The sequence below is a fragment of the Mizuhopecten yessoensis genome, unplaced genomic scaffold (assembly GCF_002113885.1).
Source record: "Mizuhopecten yessoensis strain PY_sf001 unplaced genomic scaffold, ASM211388v2 scaffold9303, whole genome shotgun sequence".
NCBI classification, from domain to species: domain Eukaryota; kingdom Metazoa; phylum Mollusca; class Bivalvia; order Pectinida; family Pectinidae; genus Mizuhopecten; species Mizuhopecten yessoensis.
In genome coordinates, this window is record NW_018407980.1 from 94,607 (window position 1) to 111,019 (window position 16,413).

The 16,413-nt window shown below is 33.5% G+C and overlaps 1 protein-coding gene across 1 annotated transcript; it reads left to right on the top strand.

Moving 5' to 3' along the window:
- Positions 1 to 3,082: 3,082 nt before the first annotated feature.
- Positions 3,083 to 15,038, top strand: LOC110457751 (inter-alpha-trypsin inhibitor heavy chain H3-like). The gene is made up of 13 exons (XM_021509136.1): positions 3,083 to 3,247; positions 4,866 to 5,023; positions 5,516 to 5,626; positions 6,097 to 6,344; positions 6,878 to 7,044; positions 7,407 to 7,698; positions 8,059 to 8,744; positions 8,972 to 9,062; positions 9,263 to 9,358; positions 10,443 to 10,748; positions 11,662 to 11,769; positions 12,288 to 12,563; positions 13,393 to 15,038. Exons 1-13 carry the CDS (start codon positions 3,182 to 3,184, stop codon positions 13,587 to 13,589), a joined length of 2,802 nt encoding a protein of 933 aa, XP_021364811.1. The 5' UTR covers positions 3,083 to 3,181; the 3' UTR covers positions 13,590 to 15,038.
- The last annotated feature ends 1,375 nt before the right edge of the window (positions 15,039 to 16,413 follow it).

A 16,413-nucleotide genomic window follows, 5' to 3' on the forward strand; every position in this document is an offset into this window, starting at 1 on the left:
CCTGCTTGGGATAACTTTTCAGGTCCAGTGGTCAAAGGTCAATGGGTCACTATAAATAGAAAATCTGTTTAATGCACTAATGCACAATATCTTGATTTCTCTTGGGCTGATTACACTCTTGACTTTATACAGTGCTTCCTCAAAGAAAGTGCCTGCTTGGGATAACTTTCCAGGCCCCGGGGTTAGGTCTCTATCACTGTTACTATATGAATAGAAAATCAGTTTATAAAATGCACTACTTATATTTTGAGTTCTGTTGGGCTGATTATGCTCAAGACTCTGATTCCAGTGCTTTTATAAAAAAAAAACTTGCTTTCATTAGTGTTTGCTAAATGTATACCTAACCACAGTTTCTTTTAAATCTTCAATAAAAAATAATTATGGAGAATAGTCACGGCGGCATTTAATATATATATATAAATCTTATTACCGGTTAGCTTGTAATAATAATAATAATAATAATAATTCCAGGTTCTTATGTACCGCTTTATCACAAACTAGTTCGTAGGTCGTCTCAAAGCGGTTTATTATTATTATTATTATTATTATTATTATTATCCGTGGTTATAGTGCCCTTGCAACCAGCCAATACCTTTCATAACTCCCTGAGGAGCATACAGCTGTAGCTGCCATTTCGGCGCTAACAGCTAGCATTCAACAATTCTAGCATTGCCCAACCACGCACTCATTTACAGCTGAATAGACTAGAACAAGCGGAGTAAAGTATTTTGCTCAAAGATACAACACAGTGCCGTGCCGTGACTCGAACACGCAACCCTTCGGTCACGAGCTTGGCGTCCTACCATAAGACTACCGTGCCTTCATACATATCTGATAACTAACCAAATAAAGGGCTTTTTAGGTCACCTGAGCTTAAGCTCAAGTGACCTATTCCTATCCGTCTTCGTCCGTCGTCGTGCGTCGTCCGTCGTCCGTTAACATTTTACATTTTTAACTTAAGCTGAAATACTGTCAAAGGGATTTCATTGATACTTCGTGGGAATGTTACCGACAACTCCATGACCAAGTGTTGTTATTTTTCGGGTCGATCAGAAATCCAATATGGCCGCCACGGCAGCCATTTTGAAAAACTATTACAAACTTAATGTCAAGTTCAACTGGGCCTATTTAACTGAAACTTGGTAGGAATGATCGACTCATGGTCCTGACAATTTTTTATTTTTTTTGGGGTCGATCAGAAATCAAATATGGCCTCCAGTGCCGTCATTTTGAAAAACTATTTAAAACTTAAAGTAAAGTTCAACTTGGCCGATTTGACTGAAACTTGGTAGGAATGATCAACTTATGGTCCTGACAAACTGTTGTTATATTTTGGGTCGATCAGAAATCCAATATGGCCTCCAGGGCCGACCATTTTGAAAAACTATTTCAAACTTTAAGTCAAGTTCAACTGGGCCGATTTAACTGAAACTTGGTAGGAATGATCAACTTATGTTCCTGGCAAAGTGTTGTTATATTTTGGGTGGATAAGAAATCCAATATGGCCGCCACGACCGCCATTTTGAAAAACTATTTCAAACTTAAAGTCAAGTTCTTCTGCGCAAAACGAACCAAGTGCTCATTTGAATTTGAATTTTTTTTTGTTGTGATAAGGTTTAAGTCTGTTTACACCTCTAACACGTGTAGATATTGTTACGTTGAATATGATATACATGGTTTATATATACAAAAACGCCATTAACTATCTTGTCTTACCTATCAAACCAATCTTATTATCAATTTTCCATGCCACACGTCTGCATAATATCATTTGGAAACAAATCATGCGCCTGCACTCCTTTTCAATATTAATCAAATCAGCCATTCAAGTATCATGTATGTAATATTCCACTAAAAAATTAACTATCGAATTTTTCAAAATAAATAGTAATACACAGGGCAACAAAAGTCATTTGTTGCTAAAACAATTACATAGTCATAACTGTATAGAAGGCATAGGAAATAGCGTGATGGTTGGTTGTTATCTATTAGCTAGATCATATACACACGTGGAAACTAAACCGATCGAATTTTGAAAAACTATCGCTTGTCTTCGTTTATTTCGTAACTTCAAAACGAATGAATGTATCTGAACCAAAACTTAATTCCACGTACCAATAATGCTAACTAGATCCTGTGCCATTCTAGAAAACGAAAAGAATTTTTTAAAGTTTCATCGACGAAATATCTTACTTTATTCTAGGTGATATCACGTTCTTTATTTTCTCTATTTTATTTTCATTTTTTTGTTAAATATTTACACGTATTTGCAACAGTTAATGCCGTTTATAAAAAAAGTAATAAATGACGATACAATCCCAAGAGACACTAAAGAACATAAACAAAACCGTAGATATTTATTTTGCACGAGGAAAAGTATACTTTTCATGACGTTAAAAATGAACTTGCCAATAGTCTTTACTAACATGCATCTCTATAAACCCTGTGTCCTATATTTGTACTTCATCATGAAAATCGTGATATTCCGAGCAAGCCTGTGGAATTGCGATATGTGGGAACCAGGAATGTCACCGTCGCCTTGCTGTCCTGTGATTTCGTGGAAATCAAGGGTTTAAATGACAAATGCACACAATTTGGAAATATTGACATGTACATGTCGAGTTTTTCTGATGACTACGTCATTGAAAATCTTCAACTGTTGTTTAATTTACGTTAAAGGCAGAACAATTCAAACTCCCGCTTACCGTTGCAGTACCGTGTGGTACAATTTATTTTCAAAACACGAAATGGAATAAATAAAGGATTAATAGCTTTGATATACATATTTACCAGAATTAACCGTTACTGTGAACTACAACATTCGATAAAAGGAATAAAACATGCAGATCATAAAAACAAATATGGGTTTCATGTTTTTTTTAAAATTAGTATGTTTACATTAGAAGCTTACTATACAGGTAAATTAAGATATTGTTTTCATGAAATGGAGCTCTTCGTGTCAGGTTCGTGACCAGTCTGACGTAAACGTTTTTCCAAGAAAGTGTTTACAGGTGAGTTTAATGTGTTGCTGTATAACGGGAATTCCTTACCTGAAGTGTATATATATAGATATGTATCTTGTCAAGACCATACACACACAGGTAAGCAAGACATTCATGAGCAGTGAACGTGTGTATTATTAAGAGAAACTCTACAGCCGGTGATATACGAACACAGAACCATGCGTCTCCTCTACTTACTATTGACAGGCCTCGTAGTTCTCTACAGGATTGAAGCTCAAACTATGGTAATAAATTACGACTTTTGTATACGAACGTTTAGTACTGTAGTTCTCTTAGCAGAAAGAATCAATTTCGATGTAGAATACATAGAGATGTTGTTGAATAACACTGTTAGACTTCGATGTAGAATATAAAGAAATGTTGTTGAATAACACTGTTAGACTTCGATGTAGAATATATAGAAATGTTGTTGAATAACACTGTTAGACTTCGATGTAGAATATATAGAAATGTTATTGAATAACACTTGTTAGACTTCGATGTAGAATATATAGAAATGTTGTTGAATAACATCGTTAGACTTCGATGTAGAATATATAGAAACGTTGTTGAATAACACTGTTAGACTTCGATGTAGAATATATAGAAATGTTATTGAATAACACCGTTAGACAAATAGTAGAGTGATGTTTGCTGTTATGCATTTTTACAAAATATTTTCTTTGTGGATATGGTCGACTGTATGGATTAAAATAAAAATGTTAGCATTTATTTACTTGTATGAGTTTAACGCTATAGAAAGTATACATTGAAAGTACGTTCAAAACACTGTTTCGGTAATACGTTATTTCCGTTCCTTGTTATTTATGTAACCATAATTTTCCCAAACATATAACAGAGAATCGTTAACCTATTAAAATCTGCATATTAAGCTTTGATATATCGTGTTTCTGGAAACATGCTTTTTAAAAAACTACAACAATACAACGTAAATGAATGGACTACATAGGAAAATTTCACGGAATACATTATGTCTATATACGCACACACGAATACATCCATTCATACTTGTTTACGCTGTCAGTAACATTTATATGCAACCGACTGACGTCATGTCTGTATACAGATCTAGTAGTCTGGCGGTAAAAAAAATATCGACCGTCTGTTGACAGCATGTGTCTAATGGATTAGTTTGGACGTAAAAGTTGCTAAAAACTGGTAGGAATAGGTTATCACATACAAACATAGTCATTGTAAATTATGTATCAGAATGTTAACACAGTATACTGTTTGAAGTATTGATTAGTTGATAACTTAATTGTTATACAATTACAGGTTTCTCTGCAGTTGTCATATCATTGTTAACTCAATACTCAAGAATCCGTTCTCAGGTTACGTTTTTTTTCTGGCCAAAGGCTTCCTGTTCATAAATTTGCTTTTTTTCAATTTACGTGAACATTTTAACAACACATGATTTACACCTGTTCACTATTTCATAGTTTTTAAACACTTTCAGACGACAAATAAAATGATATTCACTAAAACAGAATTCACTTGTCCGGCCTGATGACGGCCCACCTTCTCATTATTGTTGACTTAAAACGTTCATTTAATGTGTAGTAAGCACCGCTCTATGATAATTGTAAGATCATCGATGTTAATAGGTTGATACTGACATTTTTACCCAAATATTTAGTTTAAGTATTAAGTTATTATATGTATGAATGAACTGTCCATCAATTTGTATACGTTATTAGTTATTGAAATATTAGCATATCCATATTGTATAAGCTTCTCAATATTCACCTGTCCTGAAATTATAATTCTGATTTAACATATGCAATTACTCATACTCATTTGTAACCTATATCGTACATATTTAATTACTAGCTGTTCTTTCAGACTCCGAGAATCTACTATCTTCACATCAAGTCCGATATCAGATATAGATTTGCTACGACAGTCGTCACAAGTAAGGTTGTGAACCCTGACCTTAAGTCACATGAATCAACATTTGACGTCACACTTCCCAACGAGGCATTCATCTCTAACTTCACCTTGTAAGTGTTAGCATAGATAGTGTAGTTTATATGACAGACACTGTCTGAGCAAAACATAACCATTTAACAACGAAGATTAACAAATAGATTACTGTTTAAGACGTAATAATACAATTCAATATTGCTAAAATGATCTTTTATCATTATATAGCACTATTTAACAGTCGTGTTATCAAGAAGTCAGGCAATGGCGAATAATACTTTTTCTGTACATAGCGCAAAATTAACACATCACCAATTCATTTCGTTATATGAGTATATATATTCATATATTTGAAACATACAATCACTGTTTTGGCGAGACAGGAATAAAGAGTATGGTTTGATTTCGAGATTTTACAAAAGATAACATCGCTTTATCCTGTAAGGCTAAGAGTAACTGAAGTATTTGAAAATTGTTTTGAAACTGACAACAAATCGAAATAAAGAGTAACATTGACTCTTTAATGGAGCATATGATCTAAACTTTTTGTTCGTTTTATTTGTAAAAAGAACTGTAGGAACCGAGACGTATGTCGGTAACGTCACGACAAAGGAGACGGCCCGAAAGGTGTATGAAAAAGACAAGAGCCTAGGCAAATCTGCGGCGCACATCTCTGTCAAGTAAGTAAAGACGGTTTATACATTGATTGTTGTGCAAGTATGTTAAATATTTTAACTATATATTTACATGGCGGGTGTCTGCGATGAAGCATGATACATTTACCCTTCCAGAACACCTGGTTATATTTTCGTCGTCTTTTCACAAAGGTGTCCATATAAATATTTCCTTTGTTGACACTTCAGTATTTCCTTGATTATTTTCATCATTGATAGAATGTAACAGTTAGTCTGGTGAATAGTGCTTGTGTGGGAATTATTTATAGAATAAAAATGAGCAAGAACATAAAACAAAAACTGTCTTCACCAGGACAACTGAATTAATGCCGTTCTCATAATTATCCCATTTATCTTTAAACGCAGTACAAGATTAACAATTATTCCCACCGATTAACATAAAACGTAAAAGTAGCTATTGCTACTTCAAAAATCCACATATTGTTTTAAAACTACTTTTGTTATGCATTCCACAGACCAAGGGAAACAAATACGTTTAATATTCAAGTGAACGTTGCTGCAGAACAAAAAATAACGTTTGAGCTACGTTACCAGGAATTGTTACAACGGAAATTGGGTTCCTATAATCAGGTGATCTATGTGAAGCCTGGAGAACCTGTAGCGGACCTAAGAATTGAGGTGGACATCGAAGAATCAAGAAACATAACTAAGCTGAGAGTTCCACCAATCAAAAGTGACCTGTTCACAATCAAAGATCAGAAAGGTAACATCATTTCAAATGTTAATTTTCGTGCATAATGAAACTTCATAATAATACAAGCCTATACTATATACAGTGAAACCTTTTGATGAAACCACCCCATTAAGAGATCCCCTTCCGTTAAGAGACACATTTTTAGATTTCTCGTTTTCGTTACTTCATTGTGAATTGAACCTGGTTGTTGACTAGACTATTGAAATGGAAAGACTACCTTTGTTTTGATATAAGTCTGACAGTATTTTTGAATTCAGTCAGGAGGAAATAAGTCATTTGATAACACTTCTTCTGCACAGTGGAACAGAGTTAATGTCACCGTCTTTCAATTAAAGTCCATTCCATTATTAGGTAAAGATGTTCGGAATTCCATAATGGTCATCCCTTTCATAGATAAAAATGAAAATAAAAATACAAGAAAAAAACTGCATCTTACACCAGATGTGGCTGCACCTATAATATTATCTGATAAATCTTCTAGTTAGATGTGACAGACAGGGTAAGATTTACCTATGTTTATATTTGTTGTTTTTCTTACATAGATGCCGATGAAGCCATTAACATAACACGTCCGTCTGGCGAGCGTGCACATATCTTATTTACACCAACCCTCAATACACAGACAGCGCAAGGCGGTCCGAATGGTCTGGATTGTCAGTTCAAAGTCAAATATGACGTGGATAGGAAAACCGACGGTGGCGACATCCTGGTGAGTAATCTTGCGAAATCCAATTCGACAGCGAATCAAATTCACACGCTGCTTTTACAACGTTGCGTTGTCAAGCGTTGTAAAACTACTTATAGACATTTACAAAAAATGCAGAAAATCAGAAATAACACAGAAGCCTTATGGTACAACATATATAAGAATTTAAACATACCCTTTGCAGGTTCTAGATGCTTCACCATTTTTTGTCAATTTGAGAGTTAAATGCAATTAAGTTGGTTTGGTATAGTTAGCCATAATTAGTCTTTTCCTAGAAATACACTATACTTCATACATACAAATTATTCTATTTTAAGAAGACATCCAGTAATTCTTCTCATTCGTTTTGCATGACATTTTAACAGATGGTGGATGGATATTTCGTTCACTTTTTTGCTCCGAGTGGAATTGAACCAAAGCCAAAGGATGTTGTTTTCATTCTGGATAAAAGTGGATCTATGCGCGGGAGAAAGATGGCCCAGTTGAAGCAAGCTATGTCCACCATTTTGTCCCATATACCAACCGAGGACAGAGTAAATATATTAACATTTAGTTCAGGTATTCACCGATGGGGGAATTTTGAAAAATTTCTTCCTGCAACTCCTGCCAATATCAAACGGGCAACAACTTATGTCAACCATGTGTCTGCAGGCGGAGGTAAATACAATTCAAAATTTCTAAAACACTGAATTCAATTAAGAAAAAATACTGATAATATTATATTTTATCGATCAAATGTAAATAACCTGCTGACAACATTGTTTCGAGAATTCTTTATAATGGGCTTTGTTCAGGATGCAATGTACGTTCATAGCGTATTCTGCTCAACCGAATCAACTGCATATTACACCAAAATTGTCCTGTTCAAATATATCAGCTTCTATTTTTAAAGTAGATCAATTTTCATTTTTTTTTATAAACATTTAAATCTGTTTAAATCAATGTCGTTATAATGTATCAATGATTGCCAGGGTTTTCTATGCTTTGAATCAATTCTTTTAAATGGTGATTCTCCAGGTACAAACATTGAGGGTGCTATAAGAAGAGGGGTTGCCTTACTAGACGAACGGACAGACAAGACAAGAGCACCAGTTCTTATATTTCTTACTGATGGGGAGCCTACGGTAGGCCAGAGAAATCCAGCGATGATACTGAAGAATGTGATTAAATTCAACGAAGACAAAATTCCCATTTTCGCTCTTGCATTTGGTAGAGGTGCCGATTATAGTTTCATTAAAAAATTGGCTGCTCAAAATAATGGATTTGGACGGAAGATCTACGAAGACTCTGATGCCGCCATTCAAATCTCAGACTTTTACTCGGAAATTTCAGCTGTTCTTTTGCAAGACGTCACTTTTAAATACCTGCCGGGTTCTGTAGATGAAACAACCTTGACAAAAACGATCGTTCCTAACCTTTTTGAAGGGTCTGAAATTGTGGTATGTGGAAGGATAGCAAATGAAGTGACGTATGATATAAGGCCGAACGCCATTGCTACCGGTTTAAACGGGCCGGTCAGTCTTGAAGTTCCAACAAACGGTGAAGTGCAACTCAACTTTACCCGAAATACGGACATTTACGCTGTCACAGAAAAGATATGGGCTTATCTTACCATTAAGCAATGGTTGCAGCAGATGGACGCTTCAACAAATGAGATTGAACAACAAGAATTGAAAAAGAATGTTACAACAATGGCGTTGAAGGTACTAAAACTGAAGTATTTATTCCTTTCTATCCATCTTGCAAATTGCACATTCACTTTTCTTTTATAGCATTTTCCAAACACATATCTATTGCATCCTTAAACATTTTGTTGGAGGATCTCTTGTTAAATATTAATTGTCAGTAATGCTCTTATCTGTAGTTCTCCGAATGCATATTGGCCATTGGCATCAATTACAAAGTATATAAGTGTGTAATCATGTTGCAGTACAACTTTGTGACTCCATTTACATCAATGGTGGTATCCTTGCCTGACAAGTTACAATCGTCGCCTGTAGATCTTCTCCCAGACAGTCCTGGTAACGTTTCTTACAGATATTATCAAGTTATTATTTACGTCATTAATTCAATCGTCAGCTCTTCTTGAGATGTAAATTTAAGTAAAATTACGATATCTATTAGTCAAAGTACATGAAAATAATATTTGAAAAGTTCGAAGTATAGTTATGACTATTGTCTGGGTACAATTTAACAAAATACCGTTGTTTTAATATTATAGAATCAGTTCCAGCACCGTTTTCTAGTTCAAGTTTCCAAAGTCGTTCAGCCTCAACAGCTCGAGGAGCTCTTTTTGCGCCAACAATATTTCGAAAAGGTAAGTTTCAATGTGTTTGGTTGATAAGTTAGAAGGTTTAGTAGTTGGGGTAAATGTGAGCTAAATATCGTTTTATTTATTTCTGTTTCACAAGATTATGCTTTCAGCGGATTGTCATGCTGAAAAGATTTACTTTATTAGGTATTTAGTAAATTTCTTACTACTGCTACAGGGGTAAACCAGTTTAAATGGCAGCTCATTGGGATTTTTCAAGGAAATAAATAGTCGTGTTAGTTTATTGTTTCCTCAGTCGAAACAGAAGTAAAAAAGAGGGTCATTATCTGTGAGCACCTTATGATATGCAAATATGTTCTTACGGTATGTCAGTGCTTAAAGAAATGGTAATTATATGCATTTGTTAACACAAAATAAAACAAATTAGGGGACAACCCTACTGTATTTGGCGATGGCGTTTATCGTGATTATACTGTCGCATTTTTTTTACTGGCGACGTCAATTATTCTAATTCATAAAATCCACAAAATTAACAGAAACGACCATTGTAAGATATTTTGAGTGTTTTCACTCTGCAGTGGATTGGTGACGTCAGTAATATTCAGAGTGAAGCGATATTACGTTGACCTTTAAGGGTCATGCTATTGTTCGACAAGTCATGAATAATCAATTTCATGACGTGTCAGTGTCATTCGGGGTCAATGACGTCATCAACAATCGCAATCCGGACTTCATTTGCAAATTTAAAAAAATGCGGACTGTATATCGTGGTTATACTGTGGCAAATTATTTTGATTGATCAATCAAATGTCGTGTTTCCTCTCAAATGAATTAAACCCAACATGACCGATACAGGAAAAGGGCTTATTTATTTTAATACTATAATTTAGAAAATACCTTAAGAACATAATTTTCTTTAATTATAGTATGCCAATACTGTTTTTTCTTAAACGATGTCGACCGAGTTAAAAGGAACAGAACAATGAGTCTACATATAATTGTGAACTGATGGATGTATAGTCTTTGCATAATAATATAATTGATAAAAAGGAAATGTTCATTTGCATTAACACAAATTGAAGTTACATAGAATCAGTACTCACATTGATTATGTTTTGTAACATTTTAGTTGGCAGAAGAGCTCGTCCATCGAGATTTAACCAGAAAAAGATGGTAAGATCCCACCCAATCATGTCTGCTCAACTTGATGCCATGTCCAATGGAGCTTCTCTTGGTTCCATGCTAGCAGGTTCATCTGGTAGTATCGGTTTGCCGCAAATGCCTAATATAAACAGTAATCAAATAGCATCCGGAACCCTTGGGGTTACTGCGACATCGATGACTTTCCCTGGTACCATCTCACTTGGTCAAACCACAACACCAGCAAGCAGGAATAACATGAAATCGACCATACCAAGGCATGCAAGTAATTCCGGTAAGTTGTTGTTACGACGTGAACACTTTATGTTCTTTAGGTCGATTATCACTAAATAATATGAGATAGAAAAGAAAAGAAAATTAGATACTTGTATTAACCGGCGATTTTGCCACTACAGGTTCTAAGGAATAGGTGACATTTATTGTAAATATGTATACTAGTGCAAAATATGAACATTTATATATTAGAAGAGTCCATTATCGTAGTCATACTGTTTAAATGAAGACTGCTACTAAATGAGGGCTTATAATGTTTGTGTAATTAGTGGTTTTTTTTCTCTAACTGCCGAGAAATACATTTGTATTGGACTGTTCTTGGACAGCTACCTTTGATTTGATCATTTTTGTCTGTACACACAATCTTATAGACAACATTGCTGATATCATTTATGAAGAGGCATTTTAATTCTTGTCTCAAAATGGCTAAACTTGAAATGTTTATGTTACCGTTATCACTGCTATCGTTAATCACAGCATGCAACATATGTATATATCCTTCATGTAGATGAGAGTTACCTCCCCTATATAATATTTGTGGATATTTGTTTTAACTGGATTTCTTGCCAAAAAGTTTGTTTAGTTGAAAAAAAAAAAAACTTCCCCGGAAATCAGATTATTCGATTCTAGTCTGTTAGATATAAAGGCATACGTTGTTTCTATGACAACACTCACTTTACGTCATGCAAATTAATTTCAAAACATGTTTATTGTGTAATATATTCTTAATATGTATTCTTAACAAGCTTATCATTCATATTTGTATCCACGATTAATTGCTATACAATATCAATGTTTATCCATTCAAACTTAAGTATTCAGTTCGTTATACTTGTTTATAATTTAATATCACATATGCAAAACAGCTTACTCCATATTGACATTGTAGTAATATTAGTCTTTATTTTTGACAGGTTACACACTGGTTGATGTTAAGAATATCACACTCCCTTTGTGCTTGGAGAACCCCAGTCAGGCGGACGAAACCAAGCGATACACTCTATTTCGGGATTTAGACACGGGTAACTAGATTTACACTATCAATTAATAAGTAGCTGATATTTTCTAAAATCTGTTACAATTTAGACACTGTAGACGAAAGAACACAGTACTAGCAGTTCTACAACTTTATAAAACTTTCAATATTGCCATTGAAAATTTACAAAATGTGATCGTCCAGCAGTTACCATTTGTCACAACAGCTGACAACCCTAGTTATAAGAACTTATATTTTGTTTTCATAGTTCCGATAATAATTATAACACAATACAATTATTAGAAAAGTATTTTAAATGAGGATGAAGTGGAAACAGTCCAATGTTGTAATGCATTTTTAAGCATCAGAACACTATTGCCTAGGTCCATATTTTGTAAATCGCCAACAGAACATCGATACACACGCATGCACATATTGCTGTTTAATTTATAGTTTCAGTCTGATTAAAATGTACGGTATACCCTTAACGAGAAAGGTATACGATATATGAAATTATAACTTGTTATTATGATTTTGTGTTCAATTAAGATTCTTTACTTGCAGGTACTGTTGTAAGCGTTGGGTTCACCCACTCCCTGAATGGACCAACACGTATCACTTACCTGAAAATTGATGCCCAGACCGTGACTGAATTATTCCCTACACACTTGGTTGAGAATCGAGTGATACGAGATTGGATTTCCAACACATTTTACACTAACGTGCATGGAAGTGAACGGTCAGGGGTCAAACTCGAGGTGACGTCACTTAACACCAACAGACTCATCGTTGACTTTGATTATACGGAAAATGCATCACAAAACATCGACGGATCGTTAGGTGAGTGATAAATAACTAGTCTTGTTCCTTTTGGATGTACTCATATCGAGTACAGCTTTTGAATATCAAAAAAGTTTCCTTTCATTATATATTTTGAAGTTCATAGTGCTGAACTGTCCCGGAATGGATGATATGTAATTCTATTTAATAAACTGAAGTAGCAACAATAGCAACAATAGCAACAACCAAACAAAATAGTTAACATCAACTACATTAAAGACTGAGCGTGGTTATATAGTCAACTGATTATAGGAAACGTATTATTTCATCAAATGTCTGAGCTATCCAGTGATAGATTAAATGGAGCGTTGTTTATACTGAACCGTTGATCTTCCATTGATTTATCTTAATTCAGAAATGTTATGTTGACATGCGTTCTGAATGTACTGTCGTGCAATTCACTGAAATATATAATTATAGAAATTAGAAAGGAATAATATCATTTTGATGATGTTATTGTGACATAATACAATAAGTATATAAATGCAATATCGGAGTGAGAAAAATGATTGATTTTGTTTATATAGTTTATAATGAGATTAACGATAACCCATTATGGACAACATGTTCTCGCTTATTTCTTGTAAAATCCAATGCTTCACAATAATAAATTAAATCCGAGCTTATTATTTAGCTGCATTATTGATCGATTTGATTGTCTTTTTTGATACATTGTTTTACTATTTAAACTTGGACACATTTTAGCTGTCAATGAACACAATACATTCACAAATAAATTAGTTTGACGATTTAATTGCAATTGTAACTGCATTTCTAAATTTTTGAATAGACATCATATCTTAAACTTATTACACTTTGTATTTTGCAGCTCTTCCAATAAGCGGTGAAATTAATGACATCCCGAATCTTCATAGATTTCCAAATATTCAAATGAAGGAACTTTCTCTGTTGGCAAAGAAGATGGGAAGCTTACGTCAGATGAAAATACCAGTGGAATTAAGTAGCGTAATGAACTGTTGGATTGTTAGATCTACTCTCCCATGGAGTTTGCAGGGAACTGTTTGATAGGATTGCTCACACTGTGTTTAGTGCTTGTCATAATGGTTCATTTTAGAAAATTCCTTAGCACAGTATTGTAATAAGCAACTTATGCAAACGATTTATGCTATGATCGACATCAGATCAAATAAAGTATCAAACAAAACAATCTTATTACGTTTTTACAAAACTAAATATCCTAGTCTGATGTTTTGAATGACTAAGATTACACATATATGTATAACTCTATCTAGTATTAAGATTAACATTATCTTAAAAGCATCAAAAGAATACATCGCTTAACTTTAAATGTAATAAACAAAAAATCCTCCACGTGAAAGATGTAATGATTGAAATAACACCGTGAACTAAACTGCGAAAGTATTAAAGATAAAATGATAGACGGTTACGTATTTTTATAATCACAATTTTATCGTTGATACATCACAGTTAATCATAATTCACATCCTATTGTTTCAACATAATAGTAATGTGAAACGATTTTAAATGAAAGATAATAATGTTTTGAGAACTGCAATATTGCACAATGTGTACTAAGTAAAAGAGATAGGAGAAGCTTTTTGAGAGTACTAGGATAGATGGATAATGTGTATTGTTGGTCTAATGACAAACGATGACGGTGTGAGATGAAGTTAATCCTTATCTTCGTCTTCTTGCAAAAGAGAGGAAGTTAAATTTATTTATAAATTGCAGTTGTATAGATTCATCAGCATGTCAGGCAAACGGAAATTTCATGATAATTTCTACCAGAAAGTTTTTGTCGTGCATACCTTAAATGCCAAATGATGAATTCATTTAATTGTTTTATTGCATTTGTCTTCGTACAGAATTATGTCAAATGAATGGTTAGCGTTAGATTGGTAAATGGTTATCATTGTATTACATATGATATGATTGCAAATTAAAGAGCTATATAATTTAACAATCGCCTTCCGTTTTTATCAGGTCTAAGTAAACAATGGGTGTCTTGTTTTTTTATTGTAACTGGAGCAACACAAACTATTCCCCTTACACTATTGTACATGGATGTTATACAATGTTGAATAGTTCACAATGTATACGATCCTGTTCGCCATGTTACATTTTATGTAAGGAAATGTTTCACATCGTAATTTACAAATTATATATCTTGTCACTGGTTTTGATATAGTATCTGGTCACTCATTTACATATAAAGTAAAATAAGTTCTTATGCATTCAAGAGCAAAATTCCAATAAATATTTATATATCTATATATCATAGCTCCTTTGTGAAGTTGAATACTTTTAAAGTGATATCAGCACCGAGTGATCTAGATGTTTATAGCTACAGATGCAAGTGATTGATTGTCTGTTGATGGGTAGTTGTCAGTTGGAAAGAGTGGTGAGAATGATATGTCAGCATCATATTTATGTATCGGAAGTATGTCCTGAATGAGTTGTTAATATTTTTAATAAAAACATAAAATCCTTTAATGCTGTTTTATTATATTTATTTTCTGATAATTGTCAAAAGTAATAGTAACTAGGTGCCGATTTATCCCAGACTAATGATGTTGTTCAACTTATCCCTTACCATATAAGTTATTAAATATAGCGACTGATTTATTTACTGATATTAATGTAATATAAATTCGTTATCGATTTATCAAATACTATGTAAAATAACTTGATGACTGACTTAACTTATTAAATACTATCGTTGCTTAATACCCTAATGACTGACTTATTTAACACTATCAGTGTAAAATAATACTTGATGACTTATGCAATACTGCCAATGTAAAATAACTCGACTGAATTATACCCTTATTCCAATACTACCAATGTAAAATAACTCAACTGAATTATCCTATTATTCCAATACTACCAATGTAAAATAACTCAACTGAATTATCCTCTTATTCCAATACTACCAATGTAAAATAATTCGACTGAATTATCCCTTATTCCAATACTATCAATGTAAAATAACTCGACTGAATTATCCCCTTATTCCAATACTACCAATGTAAAATAACTTGACTGAATTATCCCCTTATTCCAATACTACCAATGTATTATAACTCGACTGAATTATCCCCTTATTCCAATACTACCAATGTAAAATAACTCGACTGAATTATCCCCTTGTTCCAATACTATCAATGTAAAATAACTTGATGACTTAATTATCCCTAACTTTCAATACTATCAATGTAAAAAAATGGCTACTTAGCAAATACAGTCAATGTAAAATAACTAGATGACTGACTTATTCAATGCTATCGATGTTGAAATAAATTAATCACTTACTAATCTAATCTTATCAATGTTAAATAACTTAATGACAGCCTGATCCAACACTATCAACCTAATGTAAAATAAATGACTGACTAATCCTTTATTTGCTACATGTTTACGTAAATCAATATTATTACTTAATTGTCCAATAATATCAATGTAAAATAAATTGATGAGCGACTTATCAAACCTATCAATGTACTGTAAGCAGATATTTTCGTTGGGGTTAAATTTCGTTCGTTTTTGTTTTGGGACAAATTCGGTGTGATTATATTTCGTGGAATCAATTTTTTAAAATCTGTATCTTTTTTGGTTTGACACCTGGGCAATAAAACAATTGGTCCGGCTAACCGTAGCCTACATCGCCCGAGGTGATTCCACACCTCGCTTTACCCTAGTCAGTGGAAAACAATAGATCGACCAACGCTCGATGCTGAAATGATTTAGTCTAAACACACATGTGTTGTAGTTTATAACTATCTAAAATGGAAATAATTAGGCCTATCGACAGTTTATAATACACATTCTGATAAGAAAACGAACATGCATTTCATAAATATTCACGGTT